Source organism: Corylus avellana, chromosome 6 (assembly GCF_965113065.1).
Source record: "Corylus avellana chromosome 6, dhCorAvel1.hap1.2, whole genome shotgun sequence".
Classification (NCBI taxonomy): domain Eukaryota; kingdom Viridiplantae; phylum Streptophyta; class Magnoliopsida; order Fagales; family Betulaceae; genus Corylus; species Corylus avellana.
Genome location: NC_142495.1, coordinates 11,753,087 through 11,778,316, shown reverse-complemented (window position 1 = coordinate 11,778,316; position 25,230 = coordinate 11,753,087). Strand labels below are relative to the sequence as shown.

General features: G+C 35.6%; 1 protein-coding gene and 1 non-coding gene across 2 annotated transcripts; both read right to left on the bottom strand.

Annotated features, from left to right (window-relative positions):
* Nucleotides 1–2,568: 2,568 nt before the first annotated feature.
* LOC132186588 (muscle M-line assembly protein) lies at nt 2,569–10,947 on the bottom strand. Its single transcript, XM_059600568.2, has 7 exons — nt 10,701–10,947; nt 9,902–10,300; nt 9,754–9,806; nt 8,457–8,494; nt 7,899–8,217; nt 3,869–4,185; nt 2,569–3,496 (listed from the first exon to the last, which is right to left on the bottom strand). Exons 1-7 carry the CDS (start codon nt 10,711–10,713, stop codon nt 2,935–2,937), a joined length of 1,701 nt encoding a protein of 566 aa, XP_059456551.1. The 5' UTR covers nt 10,714–10,947; the 3' UTR covers nt 2,569–2,934.
* On the bottom strand, nt 7,264–7,329 carry LOC148584880 (small nucleolar RNA SNORD36). The gene has a single exon (XR_015912762.1). It is a non-coding gene; the product is annotated as a small nucleolar RNA SNORD36 (small nucleolar RNA).
* Nucleotides 10,948–25,230: the final 14,283 nt, after the last annotated feature.

Sequence of the window (25,230 nt, the reverse complement as noted above, 5' to 3'; positions counted from 1 at the left end):
TACACTCATACAATAAGTTGGTATAGCCTGGATCACGGCTTTCAACAACACCTCCTTTCCCGCCTGGGAGAGAAATTTATTCTTCCAATCATTTATTCGCTTTTTGACTCTATCAGAAATATTTCGAAATTCACTAACTCGGGATTTACCAACTAAAGCTGGTAAACCCAAGTAATGATCATACCGTTTGGAGGCCGGAATCCCTACCAGTTGCAACAGCTCCGTGCGTGATCCCGAGCTAGTATTTCAGCTAAAGAAAACCGATGTCTTGTCTTTATTGAGTCTCTGCCCGGAAGCCCTTTCATAAGCATCCAACACCCCAGTCAACACTTGCCATTCAGTCACAGAAGCCTTACAAAACAATAGGCTATCATCAGCAAAAAATAAGTGATTTAATCGAGGCCCTCTCGAAGATGTAGGAACACCTCGAAGTAACCCCCTCCGCTCAGCTAGCTGAAATTGGGAACTCAGAACTTCCGCACAGAGGAGAAACAAATAAGGGGAAAGAGGGTCCCCTTGTCGTAATCCTCTAGTAGGGCGAATATGTCCCACTGGCTGTCCATTGACAAGAATCGAATAAGTGACCGTAGTAATACATTCCATAATCAAAGCTACCCACCTAGGGTCAAAACCCATCCGTAGCATCGCTTCTTTCAGAAAGGGCCATTCCACCCTGTCATAAGCCTTACTCATATCCAGTTTGATGGCCATATATCCCTCCTTACCCCACATACACGAGTGCATAGTGTGTAAAGTCTCGTATGCCACCAATATGTTATCAGAAATTAACCTCCCTGGAATGAATGCACTTTGATTACTGGAAATAATGTAAGGGAGAATACTTTTCAACCTATTAGCCAATACTTTGGACACTATTTTGTATATCACATTGCAAAGGCTAATAGGCCGAAATTCCATCACCCGGGTCGGATTCTTGGTTTTTGGAATTAAGGCTATATGAGTATGGTTTATAGCCGTTTCGAATTTCCCAGTCGCAAAGAAATCCAAAACAGCCGAACATACCTCATTACCCACCTCCATCCAATTCTGTTGATAAAAGCACACTGGGAATCCATCCGGACCCGGTGACTTTAGAGGCGCTATTTGCTGAACTGCTGCTCTAATTTCATCAATGGTGAGTTCGCCTCTCAATTGCCCGTTCATCTTCGGGGTTACCCGCCTTGATAGACAATCAAGACACTGTGCTATACCACTTGGGTTGGATGTCGTAAAAAGCCCCTCATAATAATCAATAAACACCTCTTCTATTTCCTCCGGAGATGAATGTAGTGAACCTGCTTCATAAAAAATAAAATTAATTTTATTAGCTCGTCTACGTTGATATGTACATTTCACATGCATAACTAATACAATAGTAATAAGCATGTAAAATACTACATGCCATATGCTCAAATAATGTAATCAGTGATTAATAACTTATATTCATTACAAACTATGAATATCAACAACAAAAAAGTTGATAAAAAAATCATTTGAGATTTAGAGTATAATCCCCAAATGGATTGAGAGAGCAAAGATAAAAAAAAAAAAAAAAAATTGAGGATTTTCACAGCCATTTACGTCAAATATTGGAGGCCCATTTATGTCACGATCTTGATGAAATTTTAGGGTGTTGATCATGTTAAGTCACCAGTTTTTCCATAAGCTTAAACTGATAGGAATATGTAAATTTAATTACCTAATCATTATTTTAACATTTTCGCTCACATGTGGACTAACTCTATTTTAATAAGTAAGGCCTAACACGTGAAATATTTAATTGAAATGGGGAGTGAATTGACAGAGTCAAGGTTTGAACTCATGACCTTTGAGTCTGATACCAAATTAAATCATCAGTTTTCCCATAAACTTAAGCTGATAAGAAGAGATAAATTTAATCACTTAATCAATACTTTAACATAATTATTATTTTAACAAATCATTAGATTTCCTCTCCAGGTGCTCATACCCACTTGGTGAGATTTATTTTTTTATTTTTTTATTTTTTATTTTCTTGTTGAAATTCACATTTAGTGTGACAAATTTATGTTTTAATCCAAGAATGTACGTGTTCTTGATGTGTTGTGGTAGGCTCTAAAATTTGCTCTAAAGAAGACACTTGTAAACTCATTATTATTGATAGTGAAAGACGTAACTAATCTAAGTCACGTGATTTTTCCCTTCCACACTAGGAACCCACCTCCGTATGAGCGGAGCTCACAGACACTCGAGCAATCTATTTCTAAGCAATATAGACGTACAGCTCAATTCATGCTTTCTGCAACCAACTTTTTCATCCATTTGGAATTGTATTTTTAATGCCATTACTTGACACTCCTCTATCAAGAATTGTCTAATAAATCTGCAAAATTTGATGTGGAGCTTATACTTTCTTCTAAAAGCCAAACCAAGCATGGCATTTGAGATTTACATTTTGTTTGAAAAATAACTTTCTCAAATGAGGGAGTTTGGGAAAGAGATCGTTGAAAACAAAACTTCAAAATCAGAATCCAAGTACGGAACACCAAAGTTTGAAGGAATAGAAGATCAAGAAAAGGTAGAACAAAATAAATCAGAAAATCCATGTTTCATTGATTTAAAGAACTCTACTGAGTAGAATTCCCGATGAATTATGAAGTACCTTGAAGAGGGAAATATATTCAATGGTTCAATTAATGAAACATGGATAGAGCCTATTACATAATCTTGTTACTAACCTACATTAATGCTGGCACTAATATTGCTGCAAATACTGTAGTATGAACCACAACACCGACGGCACATGCTGACTGCAGTAGCCAACATGTGTTGAAGCAAGATAGCAAAGGCCCTTTGGGTTGAAACAGCTGTGACCAATACTAGCATTATACATTCATATGTTCCAAATACTGAGATAAATGTCGTAATATAGATTATGATGTTCTTGCGCCAACACTATGGTCCTTCGGCCACTTCAATGAGCCTTCCACAAACCCATTTTTTCGTCACAGCAACCGATTCAGGTGTTTCCTCCTCCAGGGACTGAACATGGGCTCCATTTGGTAGAGGGTCTTTTCCACAGTTGCTATTCCCATTTGGCTCTGGCTGGTCAGGGAGATTTCTTGAACCTGATTGCTTCATTATATTCTCAAAACTAAAAGGAGACGAACCAGGGCCACCGAAGCTGGTCGGCAGAAGTTTCTCCTCATTATTCAAAAAATCATGCAAGGTGAACTTGCTCAAGTTAAAGTCCTCATCCTCACTTGGCCTGATTGAGGTCCCATTGACTTCTATCCTTGTATCCTCCTGATCCTGGCTAATCAGTTCATTAGAGGTAGCTGAAGGGTAACCGCCATTCTCATGGGAAGTGATTTGACCAGTCTCTATGGATTCAATTGATTGGATTGCTTCAGCTATAAGCTCTCTCGTTTCCATCAGGGAAGCTCTAGCAATAGGGCTCTTCACTGCAGCAACCTCAAGGGCCTTGGCAGCCTTCTGAGCTTCAACAATCAATAGCCTGCAGATTGCCACATAAATTTAGTGTTGTTTTTTCATGAATTTTAAAGTTAATGAAACAGCAATAAAATTAAATTAAATTAAAAAAAAAAAAAAAAAAGGAGAAATACTAAGAATTGGAATGCAGATGGGTTCATTCAGAGACTAGCATTAAATTTTTTCAGTAACCTGTAACGGATAAAGTAATATTCATTAAGCTTTGATCAGGTAAGCAAAGGCATTAGTAATCAGATCATTAAGCTGCTTAAGTGATGAGTTGGTGGGCCATTTGTCCTCCATGACTTAATTGCGATGCCGGATGTCTCCTAGCCTGAATTCAATAGTTCTGTGCCAACCCAATTCAAGTGTAAGAATAGAGATATAATGAACTGACCTTGCTCGTTCAATGGCTTCAGTTTTCTTTGTGTCTGCAACTGCTCTCTTTGCTCTGATGTCTTTTATCATCTCCAGCTTAGAACTAGCCAGGGGATCTTTGTACTGGGGCGCACTATTTCTCCTCAACCTTAATCGCTGAGTTTTGATTTTACTCTCGGCCGTAGCATAGTTGTTATAACTAGTTCTTTTCTTTATGATGGGTCTCCTTCTAGATGTCTGTTCACCATCACTTGGCCTTCTCCTTGGTTTTCTTTCTGTACCAGGTTTTATACCATGATATTTAGCCAAGCCAGAGCAAACCCGATCACGGTACTCCTGATAAGATGCAGGAACGCACAATTTGGAAAATAAATTGTTCAGTTGAACAACTGATGTTGCAAAGTAGATTTGTTTCCAATTAGTATTAGCTTGAGTCACAAGAGAAACATGGCTTCTTGGGAAATTTGAAAGATTCAGTCGAGTAGCCCAAAGTTTTGAGCAGGAACTAATCAGTAAACTGTAGACGATTGCCTATGGGAGAACACAAGACTAATGTCCTAGTAGGACATAAGCTTGGAAGAAAGGGAGTGTGATAGTGAAAATCATGGAGTAATTCCTAGAAGGGCATGCATCAAGGAAGTGGGGGGTAGTAGCTTAGTGGGTAGTTATTATCCTTGTTTATGTTAGTGCTACATGGGTAGTTAGTATTCAGCTGTTTTGTTATGTTAGTGGGTAGTTATGTGTTATGGGCTAGTGTGTATCACGGGTGGTTACTAAATGTTTTGTGAGTAGTGGGTTGTAAGCCTAGTATAAACCAAGAGTCCAGAGATTAGTTGGGGTATTGAATTGTAATCTGACTTGTGTCTTTGTGGTTTGTCTCCAACCCTTAAGTGGAGTTCATTATCTATCACTTATCTACATATTTCTATTCAATTTATCGTGGGTTCCTATCAACTTGGAATCAGAGCATGGCTACCAACAAGGATCGTCTCGAGAAATTGGAGTTGGAAATGCAAGAGCTAAAAGAAGGAATGCAAAAGATGAGTGTAGAGTCACAGTCCAATTTTCGTGAGCTTAGAGAATTATTCTCCAAGTCTCTCGAGAGGGGCGAGTCGTCTGCAACAAAGGAGAAGGGGCCATTTCAATTGGCCGGGGAAAATTCCTTCGGACATTCGAATGGATCCAAGGAGTCAGGTGGTTTTGCTAAGCTGGATTTTCCCCGTTATTCGGGAGATGATCCCACAGTTTGGTTGGACCGGGTAGTTCAATATTTTGACTACAAACAGACATCGGAGGATCAAAGGGTGTCGTTGGCTGCCTTTCATTTAGAAAGTGAAGCCAATCAATGGTGGCAATGGATGAAAAAAGTGTATAAGGAGGAACGGTTGCCCATTACGTGGGAGGTGTTTGAAAGAGAGCTATTGATCCGATTCGGTCCTACCGAAGTCGAGGATTATGATGAGGCACTCTCAAGGATACAACAAGATGGGACGTTGCGAGAGTATCAACAAGAATTTGAGCGTTTGGCAAACCGAGTGGATGGATGGCCTCAAAAGGCACTCGTGGGAACATTCCTTGGAGGGTTAAAACAAGAAATTGTGTCTGCCCTTAGAATGTTCAAGCCGAAGACTCTTCGTGATGCCATTGAGCTAGCACGGATGAGAGATGATAATCTCTCTAAAGACCGGAGGACTTTACGAGATGAAGGGACGAAGCAACAACAAGCTAACACCATGCAACAACCGACGTCCAACACACCTGCTGCACGGACGTATTCCTATGGGGATGCTAAGAAGCTCTCATGGGAAGAGATGCAGAAACGAAGAGAGAAAGGCTTGTGTTTCGGGTGTAATGAGAGGTTTACGCCAGGACACCGGTGCCAAAAACCCCAAGTGCTTTTCATTGAAGCTCGTACAAAGAACGAGATGCATGATAATTTCGAAGAAAGTGATGCAGAAACGGTGAGAGGCAAAAAAGGGTATAAAGAGGAAGAGCCGCTCATCTCATTGAACTAACAACAACAGTTTTTCAACCAACAACCTTGCGGACAAGGTTCCTCTTCAAGGGGAGGCAAATGATAGTGAAAATCATGGAGTAATTCCTAGAAGGGCATGCATCAAGGAAGTGGAGGGTAGTAGCTTAGTGGGTAGTTATTATCCTTGTTTATGTTAGTGCTACATGGGTAGTTAGTATTCAGCTGTTATGTTATGTTAGTGGGTAGTTATGTGTTATGGGCTAGTGTGTATCATGGGTGGTTACTAAATGTGTTGTGAGTAGTGGGTTGTAAGCCTAGTATAAACCAAGAGTCCAGAGATTAGTTGAGGTATTGAATTGTAATCTGACTTGTGTCTTTGTGGTTTGTCTCCAAACCTTAAGTGGAGTTCATTATCTATCACTTATCTACATATTTCTGTTCAATTTATCGTGGGTTCCTATCAGAGTGTGTAATACATATCTGTCTAGTTAAAACACGATCGAGATGTTGGATAAGAAACATCTGTTTTGATTTCCTTTGTCCAGGTTAGACAATGTTGGACAAGCAAATGGAAATATTTCAGGTTCAGGTGGAGAGAACATAAATAAATTAAAGGGAAAAGTCAAATTCAATCCCAAGGTTTTCATGTGATTTCATTTAATACTTATGTTTTGAATCTCGATAATTGGGTCATTAGGTTTTAACCCATTTCAAATAGGTTACTTTGTTAACTTAACTGTGCACCAAGTTAGACCAATAAGTTGATGCCATCAATCTCATGTTTGACATGTTGTGTGCCAACTATAAGTTCCACGTGACATATTTATTTTAAATTAAAAAGTACCTAAATTAAAAAAAATAAAAAATAAATTCAAGAAAAAGAGAGGTCGCCAGCCACTCCTCACTGGTTTGGGGGCTGCCCCTTATTGGTGAGGAGGGCTGCCCCTCATCTGGTAGGGAGTGGTGGCCCTTCTCCTGTGAGGGACAGCCTCCCCTCACCAAGGGGTGGTGGCCCCTCTCCTATGAACGGCAGCCTCCCCTCATCGAGGATTAGCCGGCCACCCCTCTTTTTCTTTTTCTTTTTTCTTTTTATTATTTTTTATCATATATTTATAATTTAAAGTAAATGTGCCACATGAAACATACAATTGGCACATAACGTGTCAAATGTGAGACACATGGCATTAGCTTATTAGTATAATGTGTCACACTATCAATTAATTAGACGGTATGTTGATGGAATGACCTATTTGAAACTAGGTAAAACTTAAGGACCTAATTATCGAAATTGAAAACTCAAAGATTAAATTAAAATCACGTGAAAACCTAGAGAGTAAATTTGATTTTTCCCAAAATTAAACATAATTGTCATGTTCAGAACAAACTTAAATTTGTAATGGATTTGACCAAAAAAAAAAAAAACAAGTTTCTCTTTAAAATGTGTTCACAATTTAAAAGATCTTGTTTTTTTCACTTCTATGTAATTCAGGGTTACATCATTACATATATATATATAAGAAAACCCTAATTGTACGGACGTATTTTGGAAATCCCTAAAATACCCCGGCTTTGTGAACGTCGCTATCACTCCACTCTCATCTACTTGGCCTTCCACTGGTGTTCTAATATGAGCCACTAGTTCCAACAATGTAATTATGAAACTCAATCTTCACACTAGAGTTTCCTAAGTTTAGCAAGAGACGGAAAATGATGCACATCGAATCCTCGAACTTATCATCTCATCAGTTGATTGGCTGTAACAAAACACTTGTTTTGAGAAGCCCTAATGAAATAGAGGTGTAATGGAATACACCAAGTCTGACGCTTGGAACCTACTTTATAATGGATAAGATACACTCATTTAATCTTTTCAGTTGGGGGGGGGGGGGGGGGGGGGGAGGGCATAGTTGAGCGTTGATTACTTGATAAAAATGTTCTAAGACAAAGAATTCATGTCCCTCAAGAAGCAACCCACAATCTAACAGGAGAGTTCCAAGTTAGGACCTGTCTAAAAAGGTTTATGCAGAAAACACGAATCATGCAACCTCTTCGAGAAATGATGTTATCTACTTACAGGATCAGCCCATTTTGCAGAGATGGATTCTGAAATTTTCCTCCTTTGCTCAAGGGACTTTGGTGCTCTCTTGCCACCTTTTGGCCTGGGCGTTAATTTCCTTTGTTCAACACTCTCTAACCACTCCTCCTTGAGCTGTTCATCCAAGATCCTGTAGGAGTCCCACTGCAACTCTTCTTCACCAACAGAGCCTCCTCTAGAAGCTTCTGCAATTAGGTTCTGCCACTCAAAGCAGCAACCTTCCTGCACCATCAGCTTCTCACGTCGCTTTTGCCACCCCACTCGTACTCCAACTGCAATTTTCATCCTTGTCTCTTTGCTGTACAATCAATTAAAAGAAAGAAAAAGTACGCAAACATTGTGAAATGGTATGGACAGGAATATTATGATAAAAATTCACAAACTCAGAATTTCTACCATAGTCGTTAAAGACCCCAATACAAGCTCAATAAGGACTTATACTAAGGTGCTTTAGATGATTGGGACTCTGCTAGGATTATGAGAGGAAAATGTTAATGGTAAACAAAAACACAAATAAACAGGTTGTGTAAGACCTACCTCTGAGCATGTCCAAGGTTACTTAACTTCATTTTGACCTGCAGAGCCAAATTTATTTAAGAGAATGAGCAATTCTAATTTTGTACAAAAGGACTATATTTATTACAAATGATAGTATGAAACCTCTTATCCTACACTCATCGAATGCATAATCCGTTGGCTGCCTCATAATCTAAATCATGCCATTGATGTTCTAATTTTTGGATCGGCCATCTAAAATATTGTCTAAAAGATTGTCCAAGGAAACTACACACAAAAAGCTTATTCATATTTCCAAGAGTCCGGCGGACGTTAAAATTCAATTTGGACAAACCTCAAGATGGACTATCAGGTCAAGAAAAAAAACACAAAGAAAAAGTACTTCAAATCTTTTAGGAAAAAAAAAATATATTAGAGAGTTAATTGCTTACAATTTAATCATAGTTTGTACATTGATTAGGTACTAATTCTAGAATTAAGTATTGAACAAGTCACTGACTCTTAATATCAACTCAAAGAATTTGTTTATACATCAGGTCTTACAGCTAACCTGGTAATCTCCTTGCGGTGGAGTGAGAAAAAGTTCAATTTATTCAAGGACAGAGTGTTAGACATATGAGGATCTTGATACCAGCATGTGATATCATTATAGAATCTTTAGACCAGCAGTAAAATGAAAAGAATTGAAGGAAGGTCACGAAATATGCCATGCATCACTCATGTCTCACACCAGTGGCAAAGCAAAAGGGCTAAGGAAGCTTTGTGAATTGGAAAATGCTTGGAGTGCTACAACTTCTACCATAAAGTCATTTACAAACTGATGTGGTAATCCATAATTGGTGAACTAATTAAGAGAAATTGATAAACCAGACTTTCCGCTTAATTATTTCACCAATTATGGATTGACACATCAGTTTGCAAATAATGTTGTAGTATCCCCAGCATCATTCTTTCGAATTCACCAACACGATTGCCCGATATTTTTCATTTATCAATTCATTAAGTTTTGTATTCTAAGTTAGGTAAGTGTGTTACTTACCAATAAAAAAAGTGTTTGTATTTTAAGTAGGCTGTACTAATGATCAATCACCATCCACCTTCCGTATGTGCTTCATGTTGAGTACATGGTCCAGTTGAGTGTTAAATGATGTAACCGGTGCATTTGAAAGAGCAAAACTCAAGAATTGAGTAAAGGATCCACTTATAAAACTATCTTCATTTTACAAATACTATGGTCTATTCTTTTTATTTTCAATAAGTTAAAACATACTAAGGCCATTTCAACAGAATATGCAAAATTATTCTTACATGACATCACCTTAGGATCCTGCATTGCAAGCTTTGTTCTCTCTTTGATCCGTTGAAGTGTTTCTGCACACACAATGGAGATCGGAGCTGCTTGTAAAACACAGTAACGGAGACAGACTGATAAATACAGAAGCTGGGATCTATAAATATATGCTTACCTGCACTGTGCTTCCTGCCTTTGTTCCATGGCGTGTTACCCTTATTTGCTTTAGAGATTCTCAATCTTCTCATTCTCTCTCTTTCATCCAATTCCTTCAAATCTTCGCTTGAAGACTCAAGTTCAATTGTCTGGAAACTTGAGCTGTTAGCAATAGGTGGTACATCGCAACCCTTGTGTCCATTTTTATTCTGAACCAAACCCTTGGTGGGTTCAAGAGTAGCAACAGCCTTAATCAGGAGTCCACCCCTTCGCACCTCAAGGTGTCTCACGTCAAAGTTTAGTTCTTTAGATAGGCCCCAGGATTTCCAAGCACAGGAAAATCTACCATGAATAAGAGTTTGGGCCCTGAGTACACAAAAGTGACTTTGGAACGCAGGCTGCGCAGTAGCAATCTCCGCTAACAGATACAAACATAACAGTCTCAGTGATTATCACAAGAGGCAAACTAAATTCAAGGACTCTGGCATTACAGCATTTCACATATTCTGAATGTCACCAGTTGCAGTCAACCAAGTTTTTTGTGGCATGCTCATATAATTTCAAGCAAGGTTTCTGATTTTAATCAAATAAGCAAATTATGGACATGAAATTCTCAAAATAAAGTTGAGTGTATGGTCTCATGGGCAAACTCCGCTGACATGAGAAAAGTGAACAAAACAGGGACTTGGGTTTCAACTTAAATTAATAAAAATAAATACTTTGAACGGAATTCAGAAGAAATTGAATGTGAGATTGAAGATAGAAGAAAACAAAGAAGGAAGACAAACTCAGAAAAAGTAGAAAAGAAAAGAGAGTACCCAGTAAAGGCATGGGAGCTCATTCAGCCAAATCCAGACTTCAATGTCAACAGCTTAGTGAAGCACAGAGACTGCATAGCATTTGTTAAGACGGCATTTGGGTAGCAAAGGATAATGTTATTTCCTTCTTTCTCTGTTGTGAAACGATTGGAACAATCTCAGTGACTCTACAGAAGAAACGCTGCGAGAGAGCCACACAGTATGCAGGCGCCGGATAACGAAAAAACGCCCATAAAACAAATACCCAATTCCAACATATTGGAATTGGGGAGAAGTAACCCCTTCTGATATCTGAAGTGGTGGGCCTAGCTAGGTGTATCGTGGGCTGGTTCCGTGCCATATCTTAGAGCTGCAGGCCTTTCCGACATACATTAATGCTCTTTTTTTTATTCTAAATAAATAAAAAGAGAAAACATTTTATCAGGACCATTATAATAACACTTTTTTTACAGTTTTCAATCAATAACTGACACATAAGTAAAAAATAAAAAGTGCATAAAAATAAGTTGGACCAAAATACACTAGGTTTTAGGTGATAAAATCTCTAAAGGGTTAACTTTCTACCTCTAAGTTTTAGTTTTAAATCTAAAAACGAGTTTTGAGACATTAGAAATGTGTTTTAATGCATTAGAAACTAGTTTTATAGCATTAGAAACGGGTTTTGGGTATTATCGTATTAGTAATGGGTTTTGAGGCGGGTTACGACCAGCAGGGTTTGAGGCGTTCACCGCCGGCTAGACCTGTGGGTCTAGTGAGACCCACGGCGTGGGTTTGACGAGACCCACAACATGGGTCCGGCCAGACCGCCGTAGGTCTGGCCTTGGTCTTATCGGCTATGGTTTTTTTTTTTTTTTTTTTTGACTTGGTATGATTGTTCTCACTTTTATTTTTTGCATTTTTCTTAAACTGATGATGTGTCACATAGTAATTGGAGATTGCAAAAGGGGTGTTATCAAGATGAACCTAATAGTAGGGGTTCTCAAATAAAAATGAGAACAAGATCCATTTTTGTAAGCATTTTAATGTTAAGATCCCAATTTTTTTATCTGATAGGGTTGAGACGGATATATTTTTTTTCCAAATTAAGTATATAGTCTATAAAAATTATATTTCTCTTTTGAGCGTGAAAAACACATATTTTTTTAATAATAGAGATAAAGTTGGAATAATTTATTAAAAAAAATCATATACATCTTACATGCTATTAAAAAAAATAGACACACGTCATTTTTATAAATTAAGATGAAAGAAGTTCATCCAACCCAATTTTGAGGAAATTTTGTCCGCTTGAGACTAGAGGTCGGGTCCATTCTAAATTGGAGACTTGAGTTAGCATTTTGGTCAAATGCATAATAAAAGTAGATATACAAATAAAATTATACCCCTCAGATCAAAATAAAATTTTTCTTTTTATTAAAAAAAAAAAAAAAAAAAAAAAAAAACTCAAAGTGGTTGCATTGGGTCCATTCCAGCCAGAGCCACCGCCGTAACTGTCACCGGGCCCAGTAACCCCTTTTTGTTTTGTTTTTTTAATCTAAGAGGCATACTTGTATTTTCATGGTCAATTTTATCATCCGTTTGGTGTAAAAGCTAACCGATATCTCAAATTTGGAATAAGTCAAAATTGAAGTCTTAAATCTATCAAATTTAATACTATAGTCTCAAAATTCAAAATTACCAAAATCAAAATGCCCAAACTGATTTCCTTTTCTTTTTTTTTTCTTACTTGTTTAGGTGTTTTTGCAGTCTGTAATGTCGATTTCTTATGTTTTAACCCCTTTTAATTACACCCCAACAATTAGGATTTAGGGTTAAATCAAACGATGGACAGGTGAAATGTCTTTTATACTTCTATAGAGAACTTATAAAAATATAAAATTACCCTAATAAAATAAAATAAAATAAAAATGTTGTGGGTCACCAAACAACCATACTCATGGCCATAGGTTAGCCAGTCAACATTGCAATTTTTTTTAACAGGGGTATTTAAGATATTTTAGCATCATTCATTAGGATTTAACATTAAATCCTAATGGATAAACGACATTGTAAAATTTTAAAACATGAGAACCAATATTACAAATTTTTAAACTTTGAGAATATGATTGCATAAGCATCTAAATATCAGGGAGTACATGCAGTTTTCCCTTCTTCTAATTTGTACAAAAGGGCTGATTTTCCTTGAGTTTCTTTTATAAATTTGCCTTGTGTTCATTCAGAATATTACGTATTATATGGGTACATATAAATTTATTCCCATGCCATTTCAATTTACTCCATTGGTTTCTAAGATTATGTTTGGGATTGCGTTTAAGGATCTTAAAAGTGCTTTTAATACTAAAAAAATTCATTTTGAAGAAAAAAGTACTCATTTGGTAAAAAAATTAAAAGCACTTTTAAAGGTCCAAAAAGCCTAAAAATGGCCAAAACCCACTTTTGGCAGCCCAAAAACTCTTTTTGACTTAAAAGCTCTATTTCTCAAACGCAATCTCAAACAAGCTCTAAATATAATTTGGACATAATTTTTCTCCAAACTGGGTTGAAAGAATTTCCTTCAACCTAGTCTATAAAAGTGACATGTATCCATTTTTTTAATAACATGTGAGATGCACATGAGTTTCTAATAAAATTTATTTCAACTTTGTCCCTGCTATTAACAACTCATGTGCATCTCACATGTTCAAAGGACATAGGTCACTTTTATAGACTAAGTTGAAGGAAATTCCTCCAACTCAGTTTAGTGGAAAACTTCGTCCAATTAATTTTAACTCATTAAGTTTTCAAAATTTTCATTTACACTCTTCCTACCCAAAATTGTCTAAAACTGTCCTCAAAGAGTAGCTCAACCAGCTGGGGGACCACGTCTTATGAAGCGAAGGTTACCAGTTCGAATTCTCCCCCCCCCCCCCCCCCTCCCCCTTGTTGTGTGGACATGTCAAAAAAAAAAATTGTCTAAAACTTCTTATGTGACATTAATCTCGTTAATGCCATGTCAACATCTTTTCCACATTATATATATGTTATTAAAAAATTTTTTTTAAAAAAAAATGACACGTGAGCCAACCCTTAGTTGAGGGTGGTCTACGCACCCGTCCACTAGGGTAGTTCTCTTGGAATAAAATTCTCTCCATTTCATTTTATTTAGTGTAAAATGAGAAGTAACATTGTAAATTTTGTCTTCAACTTTAATGTTAATACAATATTATTCCTCATTTTACACTAAATTGACTAAAATAGAGAGGATCTTGTTCCAATTCCCTCCTTTGCGAGGGTTGAAAGATGACTCCTAGTTCATTTTTTCTGAATTAGATCCTTGATCAGAAAGTCATAAGAAGCAATAATCATATCTATAAAGGAAGAACCGGTTAAAAGCCTTTATAATATATATATATATATATATATATATATATATAGAGGTTCTTGGCACAAACCAAAGCCTTTGTACCCTCCAATAAGAAGGTGACACATCAGCGTGGAACACTATAATAAAAATATGGTGTTCAACCTAATCTTTTTTCTAGAATATCTAAAACAAAACACCTTTTAAAATAACCTTTTCATATTTTTCTTCAAAACCACCCCAACCACCAACCTGCCGCCGGGTAAGAACCAAGCTCCTCCTCCCTCTCTTCGGCGCCCCTCTCTCTCACCGGTGGCAGTAGAGAAAAAAAAATTCTTTGTTTCCCGGCAACAAAGAAATTTTTTTTCTCTGTTCTCTGTTGCCCGGCAGCAGAGAAATTTTTTTTTCTCTACTGCCGCCGGTGAGAGAGAGGGGCGCCGGAGAGAGGGAGGAGGAGCTTGGTTCTTACCCGGCCAGCGTCGTCTCCGGCGACAGGTTGGTAGCTGGGGTGATTTTGGAGAAAAATATGAAAAAAGGTTATTCTAGAAGGTGTTTCATTTTAGGTATTCTAGAAAAAAGATTAGGTGGAACACCATATTTTTGTTATAGTGTTCCACGCTGATGTGTCGCCTTCTTATTGGAGGGAACAAAGGCCTTAATTTGTACCAAGACCCTATAGAAGTTATTCTCACTCTCTTAACACGCATTTATTATAATGGCTAATGTAATGTGTTTTAAATAATTTTTTTTTTTTTTTTCATTTTAATCACTTTAAAATATTAACCAAAAAAATTACTTAAAATACATCACATCAATCAATATAAAATAGAAGAGTGCCGATATTCTTTACGAAACATAAATTTGGAATTTTGCATTGCATTTTTGAACGCAACAATCAACAAGTGTTGAAAACGTTTGGAATGTGATGTGAAGAAGACTGAAGCGTGGGAAGTGCCAATTAGCAGCCGCAATAGTTAAAATATTAAAAAAAAAAAATCACTTAAAATAGATCACATCAACCGATATAAAATAGAAGAAAACAATACTGATATTCCTTACCAAACATAAATTTGGAGTTTTGCATTGCATTGCATTTTTAAACGCAACAATAAACGTTAGGAATTTGATGTGAAGAAGACTGAAGCGTGGGGGAAGTGCCAATTATAACAGCCGCAATAGTCAAAGGTTAGGTTTGAATGGAGGCTTTGGCCAACTCGATTCCCTGAAAGGTGACAAAACTTCTAAAAAGATTTATATGAATTAATTCGAAATCTCCTTTCAACCAGTAACGTTGACAGAACAAAGGAAAGAAATGACCCAACAAGTCATATGTTTATGCTTCGCAAATTTGTCATCTGCACTGCAGCAGAAAGTGTCTAAGCGGAATGTTTCCCCACTAAATTTCCAACTTATCCTTCCGTTCCAAGAAAGTCAATTACGGTTGCCTTCAAATTTCTCCAAACGCCAAAAGCCTCCCAATTTCATCAACAAAAGCATATGATCCACATTTAACAAAAATAAAAAATATGGTCCACGAGACTATATACAAAGCCTTAGAGACAGATATCGACAGCAAATTATATAATTGTTGGCATATATATATATATACTTCCTATAGCTTTTGACTAGGTTGAGACTTTACCGGTTTGATTTTTATTTATTTATTTTATTTTTTTATAATTTCATTTAGGATCTCTAAATTATCATGTGTTTTGAAAAAACTTTCCAAATTTCAAAATCTCTCAATTTCACAGTTTTATCTCCTGAACTTTCAATTTGATGTAATTGACCCCTCCGTCAATTTTTGCCATTAAACCCTAACGAAAACCACTAAAAAGACCAAATTACCATTCAATTTTCGTTTTCTTTTAATTTGAAATTTGAAATTTTATAAAACTTTTAGGGGTATTAAGGTCATTTCATCATTTTAATGTCCAACAGAAGGGTAAATTGTATCAAATCGAAAGTTTAGAGGGTGAAATTGAGAATTTTAAAAAATTTGGAGGGTCTTTTTAAATCCGTGGTAGTTTAGGAATCTTTTGTGAAGTTTTCCTCCCCTTTTTTCTTTTTCTTTCTTCTAATATTTGAGATGTTTAACTTTTCTTGGATAATTTGTGTTGTCTGAATACAAGAAGTGTGTATAGTGTTTACCAAACAAAGATTTTCTCCAAACTCTCGGTCTATAAAAATAATGTGTTCCTTTGCATGTGAGGAGTACATTTTTTTTTTTTTTAATTGCAAGAATAAAATTAGAAGAAATTTTAGGGATAAATGTAAAATCTCTTTTTAGAAAAAATTTGTTATAATTCTAACATGCAAATAGACACATGTTATTTATATATACCCAATTGAACAAAAGTTCATCAACCTCAATTTGAAAAAAAAAAATAATAATAAAAGACTTGGTCAGTATTTACCTTTTGTTTTATGCAATAAAAAAAATTTCATTATTCACACGCGCAAAAAAAAAAAATAATAAAAAAAAAAAAAAGCATGTAAAGCTAGCCCATGGTGGTGGACTAGTCAACCACAAAAAACTCTGTGGATTTCTGGTCAACTTGAATAAATAGCGCATGTAGTCCCAACTTTCTCAGAAACCGGGAAGACGAAATTAAGCAGAAACAACATCCATTGCGCTCTAAATATATTCCGTCGATGCTCAACGGTTGATGCATGCAATAGACTGCACGCAATGAGTCAATCAGTTGCCGTTGTTGGCGGAAAGATAGTCGTCATGATATTCACGGTCTTCTTCTTGATCGCCTGTCTCGCTCTCTACTCGCTTCATGGATATACCAAATGGTTCTGGAAATTGTTTGTCGCCGGCGGTGATGGTTCCAAGGTTGAAGAACATCTTGACGCTGACTGCGTGGTTTGTCTAAGCCGCATATCTCGGAGTGAGAAGTTGTCGGTGCTTCCCGCTTGCAACCATGGCTTCCATGTCCACTGCATCAAGACCTGGTTGAAATATCATCCCACGTGTCCTCTCTGTAGGAAACGTGTCACCCCTCTGCCGCCTCAACTGCAGCACGATTGTCTTGATCCTTCTCTCTTTCGTACAATTGGTAAATTCATGGAAAATTCTTTCAACTCGGATCTTTCATCGGTTATTTGTGAGATTATCAGTAATATTGAATTTTAATTTTTTTTTTTTTTTGAATGTCAGGTAGGATATTCAGTTCTTATTCCAAGATTATTTATCTAGTTGGTTCAATGAAATTCTTGTTGGAAATAATTTTGGATGGTGCACAAATTCTCATTGATATAAAATCATTACAATCTAAAAATTAACAATAAAATAAATAAAATACAAGAGATGAAAAGTAGAGTATGGAAAGATCTCACAATGTGCTATAGAATCACGCAAGAGCGTTGTCCTTAAAGGTTGATTCGTGCCTCCCGGAGTGTATAACTCGGTGCGATCGGATCCTTTGACACGCAACCTCCCAGGATTAGACTATAGCGTCTACCTTCGTTAAGGACGCACTTCCAATAACGAAGACTAGTAGAACAACCCTTTTATCAAAATAGATGGAGGACTTAAAAATAAAGGGATCATATAACATATAGTTTTATAGCTTGAAATATATTTTTCTGAATGTGTTTTACAACACCGTATGTTTCTCATAAAAGGTGATCTTATATATAGACATAAGTGCTGAAAAAGCTTTTTAATATCATAAAGAAGTTCTAATGACCAAACGGTCATAACGGTAAAAAAAACTACAACTATAAAACTTGGTTCTCAAAATCCCATAAAAGCTTGATAACTCCAAAGGTCATAAACGGTAAAAAATAAATAATTGGGTTAATGACCAAATGGTCATAACATCAAAACTGGAAAAATTTGTTAATGCTTCAAATGATTTCCATAAAAGCTTGGCAATTAATTCCAACGGTCAAAACCGTAAAACAGAATAAAAACTCATAATATCAAATCATAAAATGTTTTCAAACAAATGTTTGTAACATATATTACAACAATCCCCCACATGTTACAAACATTAAAATAGAAGGAGATTGAAAGCATGCATTGATGTGGTACCCGAAGGTTTTAACCGCACCTAGGATAAATAAGTAGGAACTTAATGAATCATGGTAGAGTTAAACTCTTTTAACCAAATCCACAAGTTAAACAAACTTATCATCCACATAACTTTCTCCAAAAACAAAAAATTAAATCAAATCAAATAAACCAAAAGTCAAATCAAATCAAATAAAGAAAATTGGGTTGTTCTATAGCGGGTTGGCGCCTTATACAGGCCATGCGCCTCTGGGCTTCATGAGTGCTCTAGAGACTTGCCAAAGTCTCATAGGAGGCGGCACCACCTCCACACTCACATAGGTGGTGTCCATCAAGAATGTGTGCAGAGAACATCCCATCCCAACAAGTAGGGACTATGGACCCATTAAGAGTTTTAAACTCATCCTTACTCACTCTGCATCTTTTGTTATTACACCATAAAATGGCTTTCATGAGCGCTCTAGAGACCTACCCAAGTCTCATAGGAGATAGCACCTCCACACTCATATAGGTGGTATCCATCAAGAGTGTGTGTAGGAAACACCCCATCCCAACAAGTAGGGACTATGGATCCATTAAGAGCTTTAAGCTCATCTTTAATCACTCTGCATCTTGTACTGTCTTACACCATAGGGATGGACTCATAACTAATCTTTTCAACAAGATAGTTAATAAACATAAATTGACAGTACCATACCTCATTTCACTTGTGACTTCGTTTCCCATTAAACCTCATTCATGGGATTTCCAATCACAGAGGTTGGGTATCAATCACAGTGTCATGATTTGGGTATCAGTCCTATCCCCCTCGATGCTTCTCTCACTAGCCTTCTTGCTAGTGGTTTGGTCAAAGAATCTGTAGAATTCTTTTATGACCTCACAAAGTCCATGGACATATATCGGTCTCAATAAGCTGCCTCACAATATTGTGCACTTTCTTATTATAAATTATTTGCTCGAGCTTTGGCAGCCTGAAAATCACAATAAACACATAGGAGGAACTGTGTTAGCTTATAAAGACAAATAAATTAACCAATAGGTTCTTAGCCATTCATCTTCAGTTCCTGTCTTCTCCAGGGCAATTAACTCTGACTCCATAGTAAACCTTGCTAAGCAATTCTTTTTTAAGGACTTCCAAGAGACAACTCTCTTAGCCAGAGTAAACACATAACCACTAGTAGGCTTTGCTTATCTGAATCAAAAATCCAGTTAGCATCACAATATCCTTTCAATATAACAGGATAATCACAACATGACAAACCAAAATTAATTGTGCCTTTAAAGTTTCTCAACAATTTAGAGATAGCATCTCAATGCTCAATACCATGATTATGAGTATATCTACTCAATCTACTAACAATATATGTAATATATATCAAGGCATATACAGTTTGTCAAAACATCAAGCTATTAATGATTTGTGCATATTTTTCTTGCAAAACACAATCACCGTGATTCTTAACCAAATATATTTTTGAATCATATGATGTAAACATAGGTGGATAATCAAAGTGCTCATATCTTTTAAGCATCTTTCAAGCATAATATATCTGAGATAAAATAATGTAATCATTATCTCTAATAACCTTAATGTCCAACATGACATTCGTTTTACCTATGTCTTACATATCAAAATTAGATGCAAGAAATCTTTTAAGTTCATGCACAACATCAATGTTAGTTCACAAAATAAGCAAGTCATGAAGATAAACAAATAATGACACATTCATTATTGTAAAACTTGTTATGCATTTACTTGCATCATTAATCAAATATAAATTAAACAATATCACCTTGTCAAACGCCATTGTTTAGGAGCTTGCTTTAATCCATACAAGGATTTCACCAGTTTGCACACTTTATGTTCTTGACCGGGGATTACTTGTCTCTCGGGCTGCTTCATATAAATCTCTTCACAATTTAGAAAAGTAACTTTGACATCCATTTGATGTACTATAAATTTATAAACATAAGCAATGGCAAATAACATTCCAATTTATATAATTTTAGTAACCGGAAAATAAGTATCAAGTAATCGACATTTTGCATTTACTTCTAGCTTTTAGCTACCAAGTCTACTATGTACTTATTTATTGCATTATCCGGTTTCTACTTAAACACATGTATATAACCAATTGATTTGGTCCTTAGGAGGTAACTCAATGAGTTCCTAAGCATGGTTAGACATAATTGATTTCAATTATTTATAGCTTCTAACCAATTAAATTAAAAATAAATAAAATGCATCAAAAATAGATTTAATAGCTTCACCATAATATATTGGATCATCATCAACAATATAAGCAATAAAATTCATACCGAGATTCCTTTCGTTCTAGCTTGCTTGCTTCTTCTCAATTCTTACACATCATCAACAATTTTATTAGAAGCAGAAAAAAATCATGAAATAATTTTTTCCTTATTTTTCAAAAGAACACATGCTCAAAGATAATAGCATTTTTAGATTCAATAATAGCATTGCAATCTAAAACATCACTCTTGATAGAAGGGAATCTATAGCATGAACTATTACATGTAAAACCAATAAAATCACAATCATAGGTTTTAAAATCAAGTTTCCTCATTTTAGGTTTGGGAAACATAACATTTGTCAAATACCCCCACACTTCGAGGTATTCCAAACAATGCTTATGAATGTGACAAACAAAATAAAGGCTTCCCCCCACACTTTGGTAGATAGCCTAAAAACTAATAATCATACCATTCATAATTTATTCCAGTATTCTAATTTCTCTTCATTCTCTTGATGTAGGCAAGATTTACATGTATAAATCTATCATGCTAAATATTAATGGAATAAACCAAAAAGTCATAAGAAAATAATTTTTTTAATAATAGAACACAAATGCTTTAAGAAATGACTTCTATGAGCTCATTTTTCTATAAGTATGATCTATCATTTACTCTTCTTTCTTTTCTGTCAGTTGACAGTTCTAAAGATGTTTTAAAATTACTAATCACCACTTGTGATTTTTCAACATAATCCTTATATATTATACATATAGGGGTTGCATATTTCAAGTTCTATCAAGATTTTAAAAATAAAATCTTTTTAACTAAAGCCCCAATAAATATGCAAAGTATCAAGTCCAACCAAATAATAATCAACTATTATTGGCTCATTTTAATAAATATGCCAATGATATCATTCTTATGATATGATAAATTTATCATGTATCAAATGAACCTCAATAATCACATATATTTTATTCTGGACCATCATGTCAGTGAAATTTGAAAGCTGAATGATATATATGAGGAACTACCAAATAACTTAAAATGGTTATGCTAATCTAGCATGTCATAGCTAACATAAATGCTAGATACTATTTCTTTTTTTTAAAAAAATAGATGAATCAATAGAAGCCACCGCTTATCATATGCAAAATTCATGTAATTATAAAATTTTGCACCAGCTTTAATTCAATCAAGGAGCACCATCATAACTTCAATTTTTTTATTTATTTTTTTTATTTTAATAAATGAAATGTATATTATGTCTTAAAAAATAAGACCTATGAATCAGAGTTTAAAACTCACAGCGGAGCCAACAGCTTTACTCCAAGATCTTTCAAAATAGATTGTCGTTACTACATGCCAACAAGGTGTCGTCAGAACCAATCGACTCAATATGCACACCATATCTCTTCCTCCTATTATGTGCTTACCTGCAAAAATCTTTAGCAAAGTGGTATTCTCTGCACACAATTAGCAATACCTATGTATTTTCTCCATCACAAAAATGTGTAATCACTCACAATTATTATTATTAATTTACATGGATGTTTTCCAGCCAAGCTTAGCACAACATACCAAAAAAATGCTAAGTTCTAAAAAATCCATAAAAAGGCTTAACTCTTTTTATTGTAAGATTAGTAACCCAACAATAAAAGATTATTTGACAATCAATAAATTGAGTTCAAATAATTGAAAACTCTTTCAATCAAAAATGTTTTCATTTTCAATAACTACACATGAAATTAAATTCCTTTTTTGATAAATGAATACAAAATATGTCCACTCAATATTTGATTTCATCTTTCTCATATGCAAATTGTATACCGCAAACTCTTATAGTATTTGATTTTTCATAAGTTTAAATACTATTGTTATGATACTAATCAAAATATTTGTGCAACCATCATAATCAACCTTTAAGATTGTTGGAAATAATTTTGGATGGTGCACAAATTCTCATTGATATAAAATCATTACAATCTAAAAATTAACAATAAAATAAATAAAATACAAGAGATGAAAAGTAGAGTATGGAAAGATCTCACAATGTGCTATAGAATCACGCAAGAGCGTTGTCCTTAAAGGTTGATTCGTGCCTCCCGGAGTGTATAACTCGGTGCGATCGGATCCTTTGACACGCAACCTCCCAGGATTAGACTATAGCGTCTACCTTCGTTAAGGACGCACTTCCAATAACGAAGACTAGTAGAACAACCCTTTTATCAAAATAGATGGAGGACTTAAAAATAAAGGGATCATATAACATATAGTTTTATAGCTTGAAATATATTTTTCTGAATGTGTTTTACAACACCGTATGTTTCTCATAAAAGGTGATCTTATATATAGACATAAGTGCTGAAAAAGCTTTTTAATATCATAAAGAAGTTCTAATGACCAAACGGTCATAACGGTAAAAAAAACTACAACTATAAAACTTGGTTCTCAAAATCCCATAAAAGCTTGATAACTCCAAAGGTCATAAACGGTAAAAAATAAATAATTGGGTTAATGACCAAATGGTCATAACATCAAAACTGGAAAAATTTGTTAATGCTTCAAATGATTTCCATAAAAGCTTGGCAATTAATTCCAACGGTCAAAACCGTAAAACAGAATAAAAACTCATAATATCAAATCATAAAATGTTTTCAAACAAATGTTTGTAACATATATTACAACAATTCTTTATATATGTATATATACATATGGACACAAATTTGTTAGAGAAATTTTTTTAATTTATTTTAATAAATGTCAAGTATCATAAATCAATCGATGTTTGGTTCCTTTCGGCTGTCGTTTCACTTTCACATTCCTTTTCTCCTCTTCTCTGAGTTTTCTTTCCCTCTTCTTCTCGATTGCTGAATGTAATTTTTTTTTGGGCCAAACTGTAAGAAGAATTTGTAGTAAAATGGACCTATAAGTTTCTTAAGTATAATAATCTACGTACAGAGATTCAATCTGCATGCGGAGCTATGGACATCTGATTGAAGGGGCAAAATTATTCCTTAACACGGCAGCCCATTGGGAGGCTAAACATGTTAAAAGAATTGGCAATGAGGCTGCCCATTTATTAGCTGAGTTTGCTTTTGGTTCCACTGTAGAGCAAGTTTAATTGGTTTCTAGAATGTCCTACATGCATGTATCCAGGAGATTATTCTTGTTGAGCACGAACGTTGTTAATAATACAAGTCTGGATTCTCTCTCTCTCTTTTTTTTTTTTTTTTTAAAAAAAAGTATAATAATCATAGACGACTAATCAACATCCCCTCTCCCGCTTTGAATAAAAAAAATTTTAAAAAAAATTAAATAAATAAAAACCCGACTAATCAACAGTTGGACTTGAGCCCAACTTTAAGACTGACCTGGACAATGGACTCGGACTCGGACTAATTGCTCAAACAACTACTCTTGTCATTTAAATCAACTGAATTATTTCACGGGTAGTTTATACTATTTTAAAATGTGTAATTTGAAAATGCGGTTTTTAAAAACGCAGTTAAGTGTTTAGTAAAATTACAATTTAACCTTTAAAATTATGTATTTTTAAAATTGTGTATTTTTAAGAACGCATCTCCTTGCCTGTGGCTAGGGACGGAGCCAGAAAATTTTATGAGATGTTAAAGTATATAAAAAATATATATATAAAAAAAAAAAAAAAAAAAAAAAGTAAGGAAGAAAGATATAGATTAAAGTGGTTTGACATATGGCCTACATCCACATGTCAAAGCCTTTTCTTGACTAAATCTTTTTTTTTTTTTTTTTTTGAAGTAGAAATACATTCTCATTGATATAAAACTTAAGAGGATAGAGCGGAATACTCCATCCTAATAATATCAGTGATACAATCAGGAATAGTAAATAACCACTGAGTTGTTACATTATTTTTTACGGCCATCTTCAATAGAGTATGAGCCGCTTTATTTCCGTCTCGACAAATAAAAGTCATCTGCCATTGGGGGATTGATTTTAGCGCAGATTTTGTATCCTCCAGTACCATTCCTAATGGGCTCCAATCTTCTTCTGATCGATTTATTCCATCTATCACAAGCTTCGAATCGCCCTCAAAGTGGATCCTTTGGAAACCCAAGGTTCTACATAAGTCAATTGCCATCAAAACTGCACCTGCTTCAGCCACTGTCGGATCAAGAGTGCCCGAGAAGGTTTTACATTGAGCAGCAACAACCAGGCCCATCTCATCCCGCAACACAGCTCCATAACCCACCCTTCCCGTGCCTTTTTCGATAGAGGCGTCCCAGTTCAGTTTCAACCAACCCGGGGTAGGAACTCTCCATTTCGGGCAAGCTTCCATCGTTCTCCCACTTCTGTGTATGGTATTGGATTGCAGCAAATCAGCAAAAGTCGCTGCAGCAAGTGAGGCACTCTGCGTCAGTGCATTAGGAGTCATGAACGTCCCCCCATGCACGACCGTGTTTCGCCTTAGCCACAACTGTCGAGTAATACCTGCAAATTGAATTATTTCCTCCGGCTTACATTTCTTAAAAACTTCATCCACAATTTCAGAAAAGCTCGTTCCATAGCTTGAGCTTTTTTGTAATTTAATGCTTCCCACACACCAAACGTCCCTCGCCGAAGGGCATTCCCACAGAATATGCAGCGCCGTTTTCTCCTCTAATCCACAAATACGGCATAGTGGATCATCAATAATTTTCCTCCGTTGCAGATTTTTCTTGGTAGGAAGAATTCGTGGCAAACTCGCCACAAGAAATTCTTTTCTACGTTTGGTACTCGCAATCCCCATATCTTTCTCCAAACTGAACAGAGTCCTTTGGTAGAAGAGCTTTCAGCCAGCCCTTTTGTTTCCAATTCCTTCTGGATATAATAAGCAGATCGAACAGAAAACAGGTCACTTTTTGTTCCTCGCAAAAAACACACATCTTCTT